At 39.0% G+C, this 19,090-nt stretch overlaps 1 protein-coding gene across 5 annotated transcripts; it reads left to right on the forward strand.

Annotated features, from left to right (window-relative positions):
• Positions 1-398: 398 nt before the first annotated feature.
• Positions 399-18,742, forward strand: LOC115176634 (carcinoembryonic antigen-related cell adhesion molecule 5). 5 transcript variants are annotated; one of them, XM_029736749.1, is made up of 10 exons: positions 399-504; positions 768-1,091; positions 1,820-2,104; positions 2,558-2,824; positions 5,123-5,398; positions 8,477-8,731; positions 9,073-9,190; positions 10,523-10,566; positions 11,065-11,108; positions 15,934-18,742. In XM_029736749.1, exons 1-10 carry the CDS (start codon positions 435-437, stop codon positions 16,174-16,176), a joined length of 1,926 nt encoding a protein of 641 aa, XP_029592609.1. In that variant the 5' UTR covers positions 399-434; the 3' UTR covers positions 16,177-18,742. The 5 variants fall into 5 exon arrangements, with proteins under 5 accessions (XP_029592609.1, XP_029592610.1, XP_029592611.1 ...); XM_029736750.1 differs by having other exon boundaries at positions 11,068-11,108; XM_029736751.1 differs by having other exon boundaries at positions 10,536-10,566; positions 15,934-16,070.
• The last annotated feature ends 348 nt before the right edge of the window (positions 18,743-19,090 follow it).

The following is a 19,090-nucleotide window of genomic DNA, read 5'->3' on the forward strand; positions in this document are numbered from 1 at the left end:
TCCTATAATTATACACTGAACTGACATTGTAGCCTATTTAGGGTTATGGTTAGGCCTATAGGTTATGTTTAGGGATTAGGGTTAAGTTTACTGCTGTAAATTGTAACTCACTGTAATAATGAGTAATTACAATACGTATTACACTGCAATTACATGAGTAGTTACACCGTTTTAAGGATCCTTACTGTAATGTAAAGTGTTACCTACATTTGTTTGTAAAGCTTCTTTAACCATCACCAGGCAATTTCTGATTCTATTTGACCAATAATAATAACTACCTTGAGATGTTTCATCAAGTTGTATGTGAATCTAATAGGTAAAATCAGTCAATGGTTTAACCATTTCGAAGGTGGGAGGACTTCGTACTTTACAACAGGGTGTGTTGTACTGGAACTAAATTCTGCCCACACACAGGCTGCTGCTGCACATGCAGGATGTCCTACAGACGGATGCTTCGAATGGATTCTCCCCGTATATGTTATCTTTATTTACTGGCTGTTATAGGTAAGAGGGAGTCACTTGAATGACTTTTTCTGCCGCGTGAAGTTATAAATGTGTGTTGTCATTGTTGACTGTGTGCCCTATTTCATGGAATGGAAATTAAATTATGGTAAATTCAGCTCAATCAGCCTGTTTAGAATGTAACCTGGTGAGCTGAAAAATTGCCAATTTCGGCCCATTCAACTCTACCTATGCATTTCATGTTCTTTGGAAATATTTGTATGTAACTCACATATTGTTACTCAAACCTGTTCTTGCCTCCCTAGGGTCTTGTTATGGAGCAGGTGTGTTACCAGACGGGCTCCTACTTGGGAAGGTTGGAGGGAATGTGACATTTAACAGAGCATCAGACCAGCCGTTTCTAACATTACAAATGAGAGTTAATGGTACAACTATTATATTAAGCTATATCAGCAGTTCTGACACTTTCAAACCTGATGATGGATACAGAGACAGAATCAATCTGGACAGATCGTCAGGATCCGTGGAGCTCATGAATCTTGTTCTGACTGACAGTGGACAATACACAGTGACCATTGTAACACCTGAAGCACAATCAGTGGATGAAAACACCAAACTGGAAGTGTATGGTAAGATGTTTTGTATTCTACCTTTATCAGTCAATACTTTCCCTTCCATGTTCTAGCTTTAGGTTTCACATCATCAGTCCAAATACATCACTGTAAGGCTGGACTGCAGAAACATTTCACAGCCTTACCTATACCGTACTACTATACCATAACACTGACAGACCATATTTTAGTAAATGGGTTTGAAGTAAAAAGCACATTTCCTGTGGCCAAATCTCAGACATATCTATGGCGGATAAGTTGATTAGGCTACTGTTTGCCGCTACTTTTTCATTAATAGGTGTTTCTCAAATTCAATGATTTCACTCAGTGTGAACCATTACTTCTCTCCATCTCTTCCCATTCCCAATGTTGTATATTACTATGCGTTGTATAAAGGCCAAATCTGTTACCTTTACATTTACATTTACATTCATTAATGTACCTCTCGGAAATGAATATGGTCAGCTTGTGATGGCTTACTTGGTTCCCAAGTTATGATAACTGCTTTGTTGCAAATTTGTTTGAGGTATGGAGCAGTTAGGTCCTGCTGGTTCCAAATCTATTTGTTATTAATACCACTGTTGAGCTCTTCTGAATGACACTTACAGGTATTTTTAGGTGTTCTAATCTGCTGTGTTGATAAAAATGTGTGTTACTAAAGCCAAGCCAAGTATAATGTATGGCTTAGATTACTGTAAATAGTCTACTAAGGAAAGATACAATTGTTTTTGTGTTTTAACCCACAGAGCCAGTCGCCAACGTGACAATAACGCTGAACAACACTGACTTATTAGTAGAGTTCAACAACTCTGTCAGTCTGTCTTGCTCCTCCTCTGGCACCTCCCTCTCTTACCGCTGGCTGAATGCCAGCTCTGAGGTCACAGCCGGGGATGGAGTTCAGTTTGGTGATGGCAACAGCACTTTCACCATAGTCAGAGTGACCCGGTATGACCAGGGACCGTTCAGCTGTATTGTGTCCAACCCTGTCAGCAGTGACATCAACAGACAGAATATAACCCTCACTATCAGCTGTGAGTCTCTAACCTGCCTGTCTAACTCTTCTTAGTTCACTGCATGTGGACAAAGCCATTTACGTAACCTTTGTTTACCTTTCACAATTCATATGGTCATCTTCATAGCGCTTCCTGTCTGATACTGTAAACGTAATATTTTTAGAAATAACAAGACTCATATTAATAATCCACTATATTCTGGTATTATGGCGCTAATTTATCATGCTTTGGCACATTGTTATCTTTCTGTGGCTTTCATTTCTACCTAATCAGGCCCGCCTACTGTATGTTTTGGGTGTCTGATTAATGGTGATGTAAAACCTAAACAAGATAAATGCATTTTGTGTTGACATTTGTTAGGTGGGTCATTTCAACATGGTATCAATACTCTAGAGCACTAGAGACTGTACATCCCTTTTGGTTGAATTGCCTTCATTAATGCTGGTGTTAAACATGGATCATTCATTGCAGATGGTCCAGAAAACACAGCAATGAAGGTGATCCCATCAGATGTACATTATGAAACAGGATCAAACCTCAATTTGTCCTGCTCAGCTAAGTCCAGTCCTCCTGCCCAGTTTCAGTGGGCTCTGAATGCAACACTGCTGTCCAATAAGGGACCAGAACTCAGTCTGGAGAACATTCAGATCAATCAGAGTGGTAGCTACAGCTGCTGGGCCCATAACACCAGAACCCTGAGGTACCAGACATCTGAGCCCGCTGACATCACTGTGCTGGGTAAGTGGTAGAGAGGAGATGGAGAGAGTCATGGGAGGAGAGAGACAGACTGGTTCTGAGGGAGTCAAGGTGCTTGAGTACACATTTTTCCTTTTCCTTCCATTTTATACAAACATTTGGGTGGGTAGCCTTCATGTGTGGAGAAGAGAAGATTGTCCCTTTCAACAGAGACAGTGTCTACGACATATGACAAGAGAGCTCTCTGAGTAGCGTGCGAGACAAAGCAGATAGCGTTAGATTATTAGCTGGTACTGTACTGTATACTGTACAGGGGTTATTCCATGTTATTTGTTGTCAAGTTGAGGTTTGTGCTCAAGTCCTATCCAAGGTGTTTGAGTACACCTTTTCCTTTTCCTTCCATTTTGTAAAAGCGTTTGGACGGGAAACCTTCTCCTGTATGTAGCAGAGAAGTCCCTTCTAAAAGAGACTGGGTGATCAACACTTTGGATGAGAAATCTGAGTGGCACATGAGACAAAGCAGATGACATTGGACTATTAACTGATACTGTACTGAATGCTGTTATGGGTTATTCCATGCAGTGTTGGTTGCTGTGGTTGTGAACATTTTCTATAGGAGCATTGCATGTTGTAGCTGGTCAATGCTCTGTCATGCTGTTAGGAAAAAAAAACAACAACATGATCGTCCCTTTGTTACCATTCAATGGCCTGAATAGTGTCCATAAACTGAGAAGGAGGAACATATACAGTGCCTATAGAAATCTACACCCCCTTGAACTTTTTTCACATAAAAAAAAATCCTACAGATCTACACAACCTAGTCCACTCTTTATAGAAATGTTTTAAAAGAAAAACAAAAAAAAGGAAATATCATAATTGGATAAGTCTCCACCCCACCACTTCGTCAAAGCACCTTTGACAACCATTACAGCTGTGAATCATTTTCAATAAGATTCTACCAACTCTTAGGACAACATATGTCTATCGTTTTTTTATCAAAATTGCTCAAGCTCATTACATTTGGTTGGGAATCATAGATGGACAGCAATATTTAAACCTTGTCTCTGATTTTGAAGCAGAATTTAGTCAGGACGGAGACCAGAGCACTCAGAAACACTCAACACCTCTTGGAAAGCCATTCTGGTGTGTATTTGGCATAAACAATATTGTCTCGCTGGTAGAATCTTAATGAAAATGATTCACATCTGCAATGGCTGCCAATGCTGCATCCACCAAGTGTTCACTCAGGGGTTGGAGACTAATCCAATTATGATATTTCTGTAAAAAATAAAAATAATTGAAAATGTTCTATACGTTTCTTTCACTTTGAAAATGTGGACTAGATCGTGTAGATCTGTAGGAAAAAAAATAATTTAATTCCTTTTTAGATGAAAAAAGTACAAGGGGGTGTAGATCTTCTATAGGCCCTGTATGGGCAGAATGAAAGAGATCTTGGTATAGCTTTGACAGCTCTTCCGCATTGCACTTTTAGCCTTAAACTTCTTCAGGATCAGTGGGTCCCCCCACGGGACGGTTGAGCTAACGTAGGCTAATGCGATTAGCATGAGGTTGTAAGTAACAAGAACATTTCCCGGGACATAGACATATCTGATATTGGCAGAAAGCTTAAATTATTGTTAATCTAACTGCACTGTCCAATTTACAGTGGGTATTACAGTGAAATAATACCATGCTATTGTTTGAGGAGAGTGCACAGTTATGAACTTGAAAAGTTATTAATAAACAAACTAGGCGCATTTGGGCAGTCTTGATACATTTTGAACAGAAATACAATGGTTCATTGGATCGGTCTAAAACGTTTCACATACACTGCTGCCATCTAGTGGCCAAAATTACATTATGGCCTTTCTCTTGCATTTCAAAGATGATGGTACAAAAGAAATACAAACAGTTGTTTTTTTCTTTGTATTTTCTTTTACTAGATCTAATGTGTTATACTCTCCAACATTCATTTCACATTTCCACAAACTTCAGTGTTTCCTTTCAAATGGTATTAAGAATATGCATATCCTTGCTTCAATGCCTGAGCTACAGGGAGTTAGATTTGGGTATGTCATTTTAGGCGAAAATTGTAAAAAAGGGTCAGATCCTATCATTTATTCACATTTGTCAAATACTGTACCATGTGCAGGCCTACTTTCTTTATCATACACAAACTTTACAGTGTTGCATGTCATTGTTCATATCACGTGTGTTCATCATGTCTGCAGGAAACTGTTACTGTTTGACAAGATAATATATTATCTACATTATAATCTAAACTAAAATCTGTATTATCAAACCAACCTATCTGATTCATATGACCATTATTCTTGACAGAACCAATATCTGGCGCTATCATTACAACTTCCCCAAACCCTCCAATCATCGAGGGGAATTCTGTCAACTTAACCTGTGATGCTTCTGGCTCCATCATCACCAGAGAGTGGATGAAGGATGATCAGCTTCTGTCTGCTGGTGGCAATCTAATCATCTCTGAGGATAAGAGAGTGCTGTCCATAAACCCTGTGAAGAGAACAGACAGTGGAGAATACCTGTGTAGTGTCAGCAACCCACTCAGCATCGCTGATGCTAAACACGGTCTCATTGTAAACTGTAAGTATGCCTGCTCTGCTATAAGCCTGGGTTACAACTACTGTGTTTAAACAGTTTTTTTTGCATTAAAATGTGACAGTCAGTGTGAATGCTGGATATGCAAGACATTACAGAGTAATTGGATATAAACGGTGTTTATGAACTGCGTTTATTTTCAGTGAACTTGACATGTGTAATTATTTGTATGAACATAACAAGATTCATCAAGTGAGACAAACTCTACAAGTTCCACAAACATGTGACTAACAGAAATGGAATAATGTGTCCCTGAACAAAGGGGGGGGGGCAAAATCAAAAGTAACAGTCAGTATCTGGTGTGGCCACCAGCTGCGTTAAGTACTGATGTGTATCTCCTCCTCATGGACTGCACCAGATTTGCCAGTTCTTGTTGTGAGATATTACCCCACTTTTCCACCAAGGCACCTGCAAGTTCCCGGACATTTCTGGGGGGAATTGTCCTAGCCCTCACCCTCCGATCCAACAGGTCCCAGACGTGCTCAATGGGATTGAGATCCGGGCTCTTCGCTGGCCATGGTAGAACACTGACATTCCTGTCTTGCGGAAAATCATGCACAGAACGAGCAGTATGGCTGTTGGCATTGTCATGCTGGAGGGTCATGTCAGGATGAGCCTGCAGGATGAGTACCACATGAGGGAGGAGGATGTCTTCCCTGTAAAGCACAGCGTTGAGATTGCCTGCTATGACAACAAGCTCAGTCCGATGATGCTGTGACACACCGCCCCAGACCATGACGGACCCTCCACCTCCAAATCGATCCCGCTCCAGAGTACAGGCCTCGGTGTAACGCTCATTCCTTCGACGATAAACGCGAATCCAACCATCACCCCCGGTCAGACAAAACCGCGACTCGTCATTGAAGAGCACTTTTTGCCAGTCCTGTCTGGTCCAGCGACGGTGGGGATGTGCCCATAGGCGAAGTTGTGGCCGGCGATGTCTGGTGAGGACCTGCCTTACAACAGGCCTACAAGCCCTCAGTCCAGCCTCTCTCAGCCTATTGCGGACAGTCTGAGCACTGATGGAGGGATTGTCCGTTCCTGGTGTATCTCGGGCAGTTGTTGTTGCCATCCTGTACCTGTCCCGCAGGTGTGATGTTCGGATGTAGCGATCCTGTGCAGGTGTTGTTATATATGGTCTGCCACTGTGAGGATGATCAGCTGTCCGTCCTGCCTGTAGAGCTGTCTTAGGCGTCTCACAGTATGGACATTGCAATTTATTGTCCTGGCCACATCTGCAGTCCTCATGCCTCCTTGCAGCATGCCTAAGGCACGTTCACACAGATGAGCAGGGACCCTGGGCATCTTTCTTTTGGTGTTTTTCAGAGCCAGTAGAAAGGCCTCTTTAGTGCACCGTTCCACAGATGCATGTTCATTAATTGTTTATGGGTCATTGAACAATCATGGGAAACAGTGTTTAATTCTTACATCTACACGTTCCGCTAGCGGAACGTCTGCTCCAATATCCAATGATGGGCGGGGCGCGAAATTCAAACTCCTCTAAATCCGAAAACTTACACTTTTCAAACATATGACTATGTTACAGCTATTTAAAGACAAGACTCTCCTTTATCTAACCAAACTGTCCGATTTCAAAAAGGCTTTACAGCGAAAGCAAAACATTAGATTATGTCAGCAGAGTACCCAGCCAGGAATAATCACACAGCCATTTTTCAAGCTAGCATATCATGTCACATAAACCCAAACCATATCTAAATGCAGCACTAACCTTTGATGATCTTCATCAGATGACACACCTAGGACATTGTGTTATACAATACATGCATGTCTGTTCAATCAAGTTCATATTTATATCAAAAACCAGCTTTTTACATTAGCATGTGACGTTCAGAACTAGCATTCCCACCGAACACTTCCGGTGATTTTACTAAATTACTCACGATAAACGTTCACAAAAAGCATAACAATTATTTTAAGAATTATAGATACAGAACTCCTCTATGCACTCGATATGTCCGATTTTAAAATAGCTTTTCGGATGAAGCACATTTTGCAATAATGTAAGTACATAGCCCGGCGTTACAGGGCTAGCTATTTAGACACCCACCCAGTGTAGCCTTCACCAAAATCACATTTCCTATAAGAAAAATGTTCTTACCTTGCTTGTTCTTCATCAGAATACACTGCCAGGACTTCTACTTCAATAACAAATGTAGGTTTGGTCCCAAATAATCCATCGTTATATCCAAACAGCGACGTTTTGTTCGTGCGTTCTAGACACTATCCCAACGCTAAATCTCGGCCACGAGCATGACGCAAAATATGACAAAAAATTTCGAAATATTCCATTACCGTACTTCGAAGCATGTCAACCGCTGTTTAAAACCAATATTTATGCAATTTATCTCGTAGAGAAGCGATAATATTCCGACCGGGAATCTGCCTGTCTGTAAACTGAGGAAAAAACCGAAAGCCGGGGGCGGGGCGTGTCACGCGCCTAAGGCTTAGTCCATTGACTGACCACTCAGCTTTTGCTCTCGTGTGCTTCAGCCAGGGCTTTGAATGACATCATTCCTGTTTTTCCCGGGCTGTGAGACTCCATTGTTGACGTGAGAAGTGTCACGTAAGAGCAGAGATCCTTTGTAAACGATAGAGAGAATCAAGAAGGGCAAGAAATGTTCAGACAGGGTACTTCCTGAACAGAAGCATCTCAGGTTTTTGCCTGCCATAGGAGTTCTGTTATACTCACAGACACCATTCAAACAGTTTCAGAAACTTTGGAGTGTTTTCTCTCCAAAGCTAATAATTATATGCATATTCCAGTTTCTGGGCAGGACTAATAATCAGATTAAATCGGGTACGTTTTTTATCCAGCCGTGAAAATACTGCCCCCTAGATGTAACAGGTTAAACCCTTTACAATGAAGATCTGTGAAGTTATTTGGATTTTTACGAATTATCTTTGAAAGACAGGGTCCTGAAAAAGGGACGTTTATTGTTGTGCTGAGTTTATATAACAGTTTGAGGGTGTAACTTCAAACTGATTACCAAATAACAAACACATGGCTCCCTCTCATTGGATCTGGTGATATCTGTGTTACAGATGGACCTGATGGTATGGAAATCAAGGGTCCAACTGAAATAGAAGTAGGACAGAAGTTTACATTAACCTGCTCTGCTGACTCCAACCCCCCTGCTAGTTACACCTGGATGCACAATGAGACAGAGATACCAGGACATTCACCTGAGTTCACTAAAGAGAAGAGTGAATACTCTGACAGTGGGAATTACACCTGTACAGCAACAAATGATGTCACTGGGAACAAAACATCTGTGGTCCATAAACTGTCAGTAAAAGGTAAAGTTAGTAGAAGTTTTAAAGACAATATGAACATAGTAAGTAGATAATTATGGATCTCCAACTTGCATCACATACAGTTGGCTATTTGGCTATGTAAATATGTAACCTGCATAGTGATATATATTTCAATATCTGCTGCTGATATGCTGTGTGAGAATGTTCCATTTAGAAAACTTGATGCAAGATGATTCATTTGTATTAGTTTAGCATTTCATGCCTTTAGTTGTGTTTGTTGTGTTGTCATTGTCACCTAGATGCACTGTAATGTGCAGTACTGCTTGTTCACTGTGTGTAGCCTTTCTCTCAGCTCTGTATGGTTGTGTCTCTGGTCTCTGCAGCGGAGGGCTCTCTAACTCCAGGTCTGTCTGCTGGTGCCATTGCTGGGATTGTGATTGGAGTATTGCTGGTTGTGGGAGTGGCAGTTGGTGTGGCAGTCTACTTCATAAAGAAAAAAGGGTGAGTAAAAAAAATACATTTTGTTGTAAGATCACTTTCATTTTGAAATGAGACAGTTTGAAATCAGATTATTTTATTTAGTAATAAATAAAGAATGATGTTATATATCAACTTTTTGCATGAAAAGGTTTTAAAGTGGAATCCATTTCACTGAAGTATATCACTTACTGTCTCCCACACCAAGAGCCTGAATTGTGGGTCTGTGAATTCTTACTATCTGTCCCACATATCCTTGCTCTGTATGGCATCTTTGGCTTAAATTGATTGAGTTAGCTTTGAAATAGCTTTCATAGCTCAATCCTGATTTGTCAGACAACCAAATACTTAAAGTTCTTTAAGATACAGTACAGTAAACCAATGAAGTCTCATTTGTTTGTTGCTCAATTCTCTGTAGTATCACCCACCTGTAAATCAGTTGGTCTATTGCATAAAGCATTTGGTAACTAACCTAAGGGCCGAATCTGAGGTGGATAGTGAGGAACATTTTTGAAAGAGTATAACAGTAGTATACATGCGCATTGAACAACAACACAGGCCCAATAGTATCTGAAAGAGAATCAGTTCTAAATGACACTGCAATTTTCTATGTGGTTAATGGTTTACTAGTCACAACCCACAGAGGGAAATCACAACTGTATTCAGTTTAAAAAGTATTAGCTTTGTGACATATCTCCCTGACCTTTGACCCTCAGGTTTATGTGTCTCTCTGACCAATAACTGAAACTAAAAAAGATTCCTAACAAACTTTAACTCATGGAACCTATAAGGTTAGAGGCCATGGAGAGAGATTTCTAAAGTTGGGTAGTCAATTATGAATTCCCAAGTTGTCACCATTTGTTTAGAGACCATTTACTGTGATAGGGCTCTATCATAAGTTGTCTCTGTGTTTTAACTCCAAGGTATGGCTTTTCAAGTAACCAAACACACAATTCTGGAATCAGATATGCAATCATGAGTTATAATAAGAGAGGGTTTCAAAATAAATAGTAATAAACACTGTGTGAAGGCTGTGGAAATGTCAATTGAAGGGCAGTTGACCATTTCCTATAAGTCATTATAAACGGATAACAACCAAAGTATTGTGCCGCCGCGTGAAGAGGAGATATAGAGTATACTGTAGTTAACAGTAAAATTAGTTTATAATCATATTGACCCTCCCTGTATTTGGCTGGCAGGGCTGTTTGTCAGTGGTTGTTATGAACAAATATAATTGTACAGAATTTGTTGGCAGTTCATAACACACTTGCCTCATCTAAATTGGGCCTAAATGTGTCTCTGCAAATAACAATAATAATTTCCCAGAAATACTGACTGTTTCCTAACTTACATTAGTTTCTTCAAGAAGGAATCCTCCATTGGAATGGGTGTTGGCAACAGTACGTATGAGCTCTGTGTCTCACATACATTCATTGATTTAGTAAATAATGTATATGCCCACTTAATGACCTTCTGATCTCCATCCACTTCTGCTCTGTCTACTACCACTAGTAGTAAATGGATCTCCATATGTCTACACACACAACGTTGTTTCCACATCATTTCAATGAAATTACGTTGAACCAACATGGAATATATGTTGAATTGACGTCTGTGCCCAGTTGGTCTGTTCCCAGCTCTCTAAATACTTAATTTCCTCTGTCTACGTGGGCAAGCAATTTCTCGGGTCCTGTTCACCATAACTTTCTACACAGACACACAAAATATAAACTAACGATAACCTACTAATGTGAAGCTTCATGCCTGTAATCTAAGGCAATGCTTTCAATGAAGGTGTGTGTATAGACAATCAAAGTTGATCGCTGCTTCAGGATTGTGAAGCCTATATACTGTAAACTACAGTCCCATCTCTAACTGCTGTTTGTGTGTCATCTCAGCAGGTAAAAGCTCTGCGAATGGACGGGGACCAGGAGGAAACCAGGTACTACGAACTGTCATGTCATGCATTTAACTTTCATGTATTTCTGTTTTCATAGCTTCCATAGTACATTTGTTTATCTGAAATGGATGCAGGCTAATATGTAATACCAGTGTATACTACATCCATTATTGACAATATTGACATACTGCAGGTGCACAGATAAGCGACTGGCCTGCTTATATTCCTTTGATTCTGCCATTTTGAGTAGAAGAGCTGCACATTGAGCTACCTGTACTGTATTATAGCTGGTCTGGCTATCAGAGATCCTGATCAGAATAGTAAATATCAGCGTTGTGTAAGACTGAAGAGAATAATGTAATGACTCTTTTATCTGTATATATCAACGATGTCGCTCTTGCTGCGGGTGATTCCCTGATCCACCTCTAAGCAGACGACACCATTCTGTATACATCTGGCCCTTCTTTGGACACTGTGTTAACAAACCTCCAAACGAGCTTCAATGCCATACAACACTCCTTCCGTGGCCTCCAACTGCTCTTAAATGCAAGTAAAACTAAATGCATGCTCTCCAAGCGATCGCTGCCCGCACCCGCCCGCCCGACTAGCATCACTACTCTGGATGGTTCTGACTTAGATTATGTGGACAACTACAAATACCTAGATGTCTGGCTAGACTGTAAACTCTCCTTCCAGACTCATATTAAACATCTCAAATCCAAAATTAAATCTAGAATCGGCTTCCTATTTCGCAACAAAGCCTCCTTCACTCACGCCGCCAAACATACCCTCGTAAAACTGACTATCCTACCGATCCTCGACTTTGGCGATGTCATTTAGAAAATAGCCTCCAACACTCTACTCATCAAACTGGATGCAGTCTATCACAGTGCCATCCGTTTTGTCACCAAAGCCCCATATACCACCCACCACTGCGACCTGTATGCTCTCGTCGGCTGGCCCTCGCTACATATTTGTCGCCAGACCCACTGGCTCCAGGTCATCTATAAGTCTTTGCTAGGTAAAGCTCCGCCTTATCTCAGCTCACTGGTCACGATAACAACACCCACCCGTAACACGCGCTCCAGCAGGTATATCTCACTGGTCACCCCCAATGCCAACACCTCCTTTGGCCGCCTTTCCTTCCAGTTCTCTGCTGCCATCGATTGGAACGAATTGTAAAAGTTGCTGAAGCTGGAGACTTATATTTCCCTCGCTAACTTTAAGAATATGTTTTTGTTTCAGTCTCCTCCATCTCCACTAACTGAAGCTAATTGTATGGATTTTTTCCCTAATAATAATGTAAAATTAACATCTGCACAGAAAGACTCATGTGAAGTCCAAATTACAGAGGAGGAACTTCTTGATGCAATTAAAGCCTTTATTAAGGCTGGGAAAACTCCGGGGCTGGATGGCATACCAGTGGAAGTATAATAAACTTTTTTTGATATTCTCAGAGGATCATTATTAGCATGTTTTAACCACTCCTATATAAATGGTAGATTATCAGACACGCAACAAGAAGGTCTGATATCATTATTACTGAAACAGGACCCAAGTGGTGTATATAAAGATCCAGTCCATTTAAAATAGTGGAGGCCTCTTACACTTCAGTGTTGTGATGCAAAATTCCTAGCAAAATGCTTGGCAGTTACAATTATCTGACAATGACACAAGTATTGTCAGATATTATTCATCCTAATCAGACAGGTTTTTTACATGGACGATACATTGGAGATAATATAAGACAAGTACTGGAAACAATAGAGTACTATGATATATCGGGGACATCAGGCCTGGTATTCATATCTGATTTTTAAAAGGCTTTTGATTAAGTACAACTGGAGTTTATATCTAAATGCCTAGAAAATTTCAATTTTGGGGAATCTCTTATAAAATGGGTTAAAGTTATGTATAGTAACCCTAGGTGTAAAATAGTAAATAATGGCTTCATCTCAGAAAGTTTTACACAATCTAGAGGAGTAAAACAAGGTTGTCCACTATCGGCATATCTATTTATTATTGCCATCGAAATGTTAGCTGTTAAAATTAGATCCTACAATAATATTTAGGGATTAGAAATCTGTGGCTTAAAATCTAAGGTGTCATTGTACGCTGATGATTCATGTTTTCTTTTAAAACCACAATTAGAATCTCTCCACGGCCTCATAGAGAATCTAGATAATGTACTATATTACGTATTGGATCACTAAAAAATGCACATTTTACATTACCGTGTAATTTACCAATTAAATGGTCTGAAGGAGGTGTGGACATACTCGGAATACAAATCACAAAAGAAAGAAATGATCTCACTCCAATAAATGTCTATAGAAAGTTAGCAAAAATAGATAAGATCTTGCTACCATGGAAAGGAAAATACCTGTCTTTTTGTGGAAAAATCACCCTGATTAACTGTTTAGTCATATCACAGTTTACCTATTTGCTTATGGTTTTGCCTACACCTGCTTTTTAAATTATATGAACAAAAAATATTCAATTTTATTTGGAATGGCAAGCCAGACAAAATTAAAAAGGCCTATTTATATAATGAATATGAATTCGGAGGGCAGAAATTATTAAATATTAAAGCATTAGACGTCTCACTAAAGGCATCAGTCATACAAAAGTTATACTTAAATCCAAACTGGTTCTCTAGTAAATTGGTAGGAATGTCTCATCCTATGTTCAAGAATTGCCTTTTTCCCTTTATTCAGATTACAACTGCTCACTTTTGGTTGTTTGAAAAGGAAATAATCTCCCAAATAACGTTATTTTTTAAACAAGCCTTAGAAAGTTGGTTGCAATTTCAGTTTAATCCACCTGAAAAGACAGAACAAATAATACAACAAATATTGTGGTTAAATTCAAATATACTAATTGATATAAAAAAAATGTATTCCTGGAAGAAATTTTTAAAAAAGGTATAATTTTTGTGAATGATATCATAAATAGGACTGGTGGAGTTATGTCACACATGTAGCTAACACAGACATGGAAATGTCTGCTCTACAACCAATGAATTGCAGCATTACCACAAAAATGGAAGAGGCAAGTAGAAGGGGAAAAAAGTAAGGAACTTGTATGTCGGCCCTGCATTAAAGAACATAAATGGTTAAAGTAAAGTGTGATAAATAAAAACATATAACAATTTCATTTAAGGACCAAAAACTGACATCTGTGCCATATAAATTGCAAAATAGTTGGGAAGAGATTTTCGATGTACCCATTCCATGGCGCATGGTTTATGAATTGATACGCAAAACAATGTGGGATTCAAAACTTCTAATTTTTCAATTTAAATTACTATACAAAATTCTTGCAACCAATAGAATGTTATATATATGGCGGATACAATCTTCCCAGCTCTGCAGATTTTGCTGTGAGGAGGCAGAGTCATTAGATCATTTATTTTGGTATTGTCCATATGTAGCTGGATTTTGGTCACAGGTCCAGGAATGGCTGAAGAATTGCAACATTTGCCTAGAACTAACGCTGCAGATAGCAATACTGGGTGATTTGAAAAGCAATAGTCAATCAATCAATAATATAATAATTATTTTAGTAAGGAAAAATATTTGTAATTTACAATCTGTAGAAGCTATGAGAATAGAAAGGTTCAGTACTTTTGAGAAGCATCACAGCACAGTTGAAAAATATATGGCAAATAGAAATCCAAAATGGATGGTGTTAAGATATAGATGGGAGGGGTTGACTGGAGCTGAAGGGTGGGACTAATAACAAGATAACCAATGTGAAACATACAGGGTCTGTAAAATGTATATATGTTTCGACATTTTGTGAAATAGCATAGTTACAAATAGAAATCAAACTGGTTGGACATCAGAAATAGAGTAAGGACTAAAACAAACAAAATATAACTATTGTAAAATAGATTGTGTCTGTAAAATGTGTATAAGATGTATAAACTGAAGATAGAAGCCTAAGTTTTATTGTTTATTAGTTTAGGGGAATAATAAAGGTATATTCTAAAAAAAGTATGTATATCTATATAGGTATGTGTATGTATATTTGTGTATATGTATGCATATGTGTATGTACGTGTATGTATATGGATATATATATATATTTACCCCAAAAATATATGGGGGATTGGAAATGATGCAAACAATTACATTGAAGGAAGCAACAATCTTTCCACAATATTAAGCTGATCCACCCCTAGATTTTCTATTTTTTTAATAATAAAAAAAAGCAACAGTCTGGCCTTTGACCAGGTTTATAACCTCATGTCATTATAGTGATGAGTACACTTCCAGGCAGGGGCAGTATGCGTGGACTGTTTACTGTAAGGCTGAGGGACTTTGCTCCAGGAAGAGAATATTGTATTGAGCTTACACACCTTTTATTGTGAAGTATTTAAAATAGATACAACGGTTTCCTCGGCCACTCAGTTAAGACAAATGTATTTCTGTCATGTGCCACGAGTACTAATGTGTCCATTTGGCTACAATTTAATCTCCCTGAAACTCAACCGAAAGAAATATGAAAGATATGTGGAACTGTCTTTGTAATCAACAACACTGACCTCTTTAAAGATAACCATAGAAACACGCCAACCTGTTCATAATGAACTAGTCTGGTAACTGGTTCACTAGCTTTGTGACACATCTTCACTCCTGGCATACAAGGCTAGTAATGACCACACAGTTTGAAGGGATGTAACAAGCTCCCTACCCTCAAGAATTTGTACAAGAAATAACCAAAAGCAAGTTGACTGAACTAACTCTGTTTGTAATTTTCCACTGCTCTGGTGCTTATAGCTCTAGATGTCAGGCACAATTTTTTTTCTTGTCAGGTCATGGTCAGGACTTCACTAGGACATGTCTCTCCTCTCTCCTCCTAGGAGCTGAACTATGCAGACATCACGCAATTCCAGAAGAGGGACGGTGGGTCAGTTCAGCTGGGGAACCTGGGTACTTCCTCCACAGAGTATGCTCAGGTCCGAGTCAACAACCGGCCTGGTCAGCCTGCCGAACCGCCCACCTACAAAGCCCACCAATCCCAGTATCCCCAGGTGAAAAAGCCTGTCCTTAAGCCTGCCCCCGATGCTGCATCCACCATCTACTCAGACGTTCGAAGGAACTGACCACGCCTCCCTGTCAATCATCTGGACCAGTTGGGGTCAGTCAGGGCGACCAGGCCTGTTCAGACATGGTCAATGAAGCCCCACAACCTTCTCTTTGTCTATGTGCCAACAAAACTTTTATTCTAATACTTTATCCTTTATTAGGCCTTACAGATCCTTAAACAAACTAAAATGTCAGTTAACCCTTTAGCTATTATCAATTCAGTGGGTGTTCATCTGTTTTATAATTTGTACTCAACTAATAGTAACTGTCATAATAGATCATCAGATCATGATGGATAGTGAATATTTGTATAGACACAAAATATACAGCTACATACATAATGTGCCATTAACCCTCTAGAGCAGGGATCAACTAGATTCAGCCACGGGCCGCAAGAAGCCCAAACAGATATAATGTTTGACTAAAACATAATCATTTCAAACCTTGCTTACATCTGTATACAATCATGTGTCTCTCTATTATGTGTGGGAATACTTGGGAACAGATTTCTTAAATTGAAATGACTTGGAGCTGATTTCCTGGTGTTTTTCCAGTCTTTTATCTCCACCAATGAAGAAAATAATAAAAATAAGAAATTAGCTTGGGGGGCCAAATAAGACCACCCATGGGCCAAATTCGGGGGATGTTCTACTAAACTAACACATGGAATTGTTTTAAGATGGTCATACCAAGGATCATTTTAGATGTTTGATTTTGAATTTTAAGACCCCTTAAAGATAGTTTATCTTACTGCTATTTTCAGTTCCCATACATACTGTTGAGGTAACTGGAGGCCTATTATACCACAAATTGGGAAAATCATTAGCATGCATCCCATGGTTTAGCAGAATAGCAACATAGAGGAACACCATCTCTCAGGGTGACGTGGGTACCATTGCCCTGGTCATTTGCATTTACCGTTTGTACTGTTAGATATCATAAAAGGGAAATGAAAAAACCCTGTGTGCAGTATGTGTAAAGGATTGATCCTATGTTTGTTTTGTTTATTAGCAATAGATGGCTCTCACAGTTGCTTTGTTTCTCTGGTTATATTTTTTGAGTGTACAGGATGTACATTCAGGAATTATTTTTATGAATATTTTCCCTATGGCTATTTGATTACAAAAACACCAATAATAATATAGGAATTAAAGATACTATATTACTTATTATTTCTGACTATCTTCTCTGTAAAGTGAAAGGTTCAGTACCAGACACATCTATCATAGAACGAGCTGTCTTGTTGTTTGTGGACAACATAGTCCCAACCAGGTAATGGGAAGTTATTAAACACTGCACTACTCCTTTAGCTTTAATAATGAAGCTGTATTTATTATTTGGGACATTTTCTACATTGATGCTTGTACCTCAAACTTATTTCAATAACATATATTACTATTTTTGTATGTTTAAATTATTAAATGAACGTACAATGTGTGAGAAAGCAGGCTTGACTTACCATGAGATACATTTGATCATCTGTATGATTGCCAGCTTTATTCTGGTTTATTGTGGTTCCAATCATTTTTGTTATTTGTGAATCCACCTATGTTTGAGTCATTATGTATTTTGAAGCAAAAATAGAAGTGTCTGTATGCTTAAGAATTGTTTATTTAATGTCAAATGTACTGTACTGTCACATTGGCATGAAGAGATTCAGGAGACAGACGCAGGAATGTGTAATACGGGGTTTTATTAAGCCCCAAATTACGGCGTGCCGTGTTAATGGCACGGGGACGAAGACCAAACAGACACGTAACAAAACACACAGGGTAGAAACCCAAAACAAAAGAACGAGGAGTACCTCGAATAAATACACACGCGCACAATGATTAACACACAGGATGAGACCCGTAATCATCTGTGCAATCCACAAGGACATGAAAGCCCAAAATACACAGCACAGGTACTCACACGCACCAACGGACATTGGAACAATTATCGATAAGACCATGGAAACCAAAGGGCACATATATACAAATACTAATCAGTGAGAATATGGGACAGGTGTGCGTGATGAAAGTTCCAGAGGCATCCGTGACATGTACATGATTTAGTGCCATGTCTACTCCCAAACCAAACATTACGGTCTATCTACTACCAAACAAATCATATAGTTGTTATTTACTAACACAGGGAAAGGCACAGCATGTGTAATGCTATACTCCAACTTCAAAGGCCCTCTCATTAAACCCTTTCAATATACTTAGTAGTTCCTTTATACTCATGAATCCTGTGTGGCTCAGTTGGTAGAGCATGGTGTTTGCAACGCCAGGGTTGTGGGTTTGATTCCCACGGGGGACCAGTATGGAAAAAGTTGTATGAAATGCAATGTATGCATTCACTGCTGTAAGAGTGTCTGCTAAATTACTAAAATGTAAATGAATCCATTGGTTCCTGTGAGTGTGTCATTGAAGTTTTACTTTTCCACCTATTGACTGCTACTGTACATGATTATTATGCATAATGAATTTTAAACTTGTCTGCCTTTAAAAAAAGAGTAATGCAACTATTTATTTTGACATAATTGCGCTTTTATGGAAGAATTAGTTTTTATGCCAATAAATTATATTTGCTGTAACATGGCCAAAGTTTCTGTATTGGAGTGGCAGGGAATAAGCACATGGGGTTCTGTTTTCAAATTGCTGTGTAGTACAGAAAAAGTACATCTGAGACAAGCTATTTGGGGTTTAAATGGTTTGTACTAAAGAATATATCAGTAACATATTCTCAATTTTAATAATTAACTGTAATGAATGAGGTCCACGTATAATGTTAAAACACTTCTCTCTTTTAACAATGTAATATTTTTGTAACATCCTAGTTGAATATTTTAAAGCACGTCTCTCTTTTAAAGGGCAATTCCTCCACTGTTCAGTCTTCTATTCATTATCTCCAGCACCAAACAAATGTCAACATGTGTGAAAATCC

The sequence above is a fragment of the Salmo trutta genome, chromosome 37, assembly GCF_901001165.1.
Source record: "Salmo trutta chromosome 37, fSalTru1.1, whole genome shotgun sequence".
NCBI lineage: Eukaryota > Metazoa > Chordata > Actinopteri > Salmoniformes > Salmonidae > Salmo > Salmo trutta.

Excerpts from the sequence above, each read along its gene's own strand:
- LOC115176634 (XM_029736749.1), top strand. The coding sequence starts at position 435 with ATGTCCTACAGACGGATGCTTCGAATGGATTCTCCCCGTATATGTTAT. Across the intron at positions 2,105-2,557 it reads TATAACCCTCACTATCAGCT|ATGGTCCAGAAAACACAGCA; the intron begins GTGAGTCTCTAA and ends CATTCATTGCAG. Across the intron at positions 8,732-9,072 it reads CCATAAACTGTCAGTAAAAG|CGGAGGGCTCTCTAACTCCA; the intron begins GTAAAGTTAGTA and ends TGGTCTCTGCAG.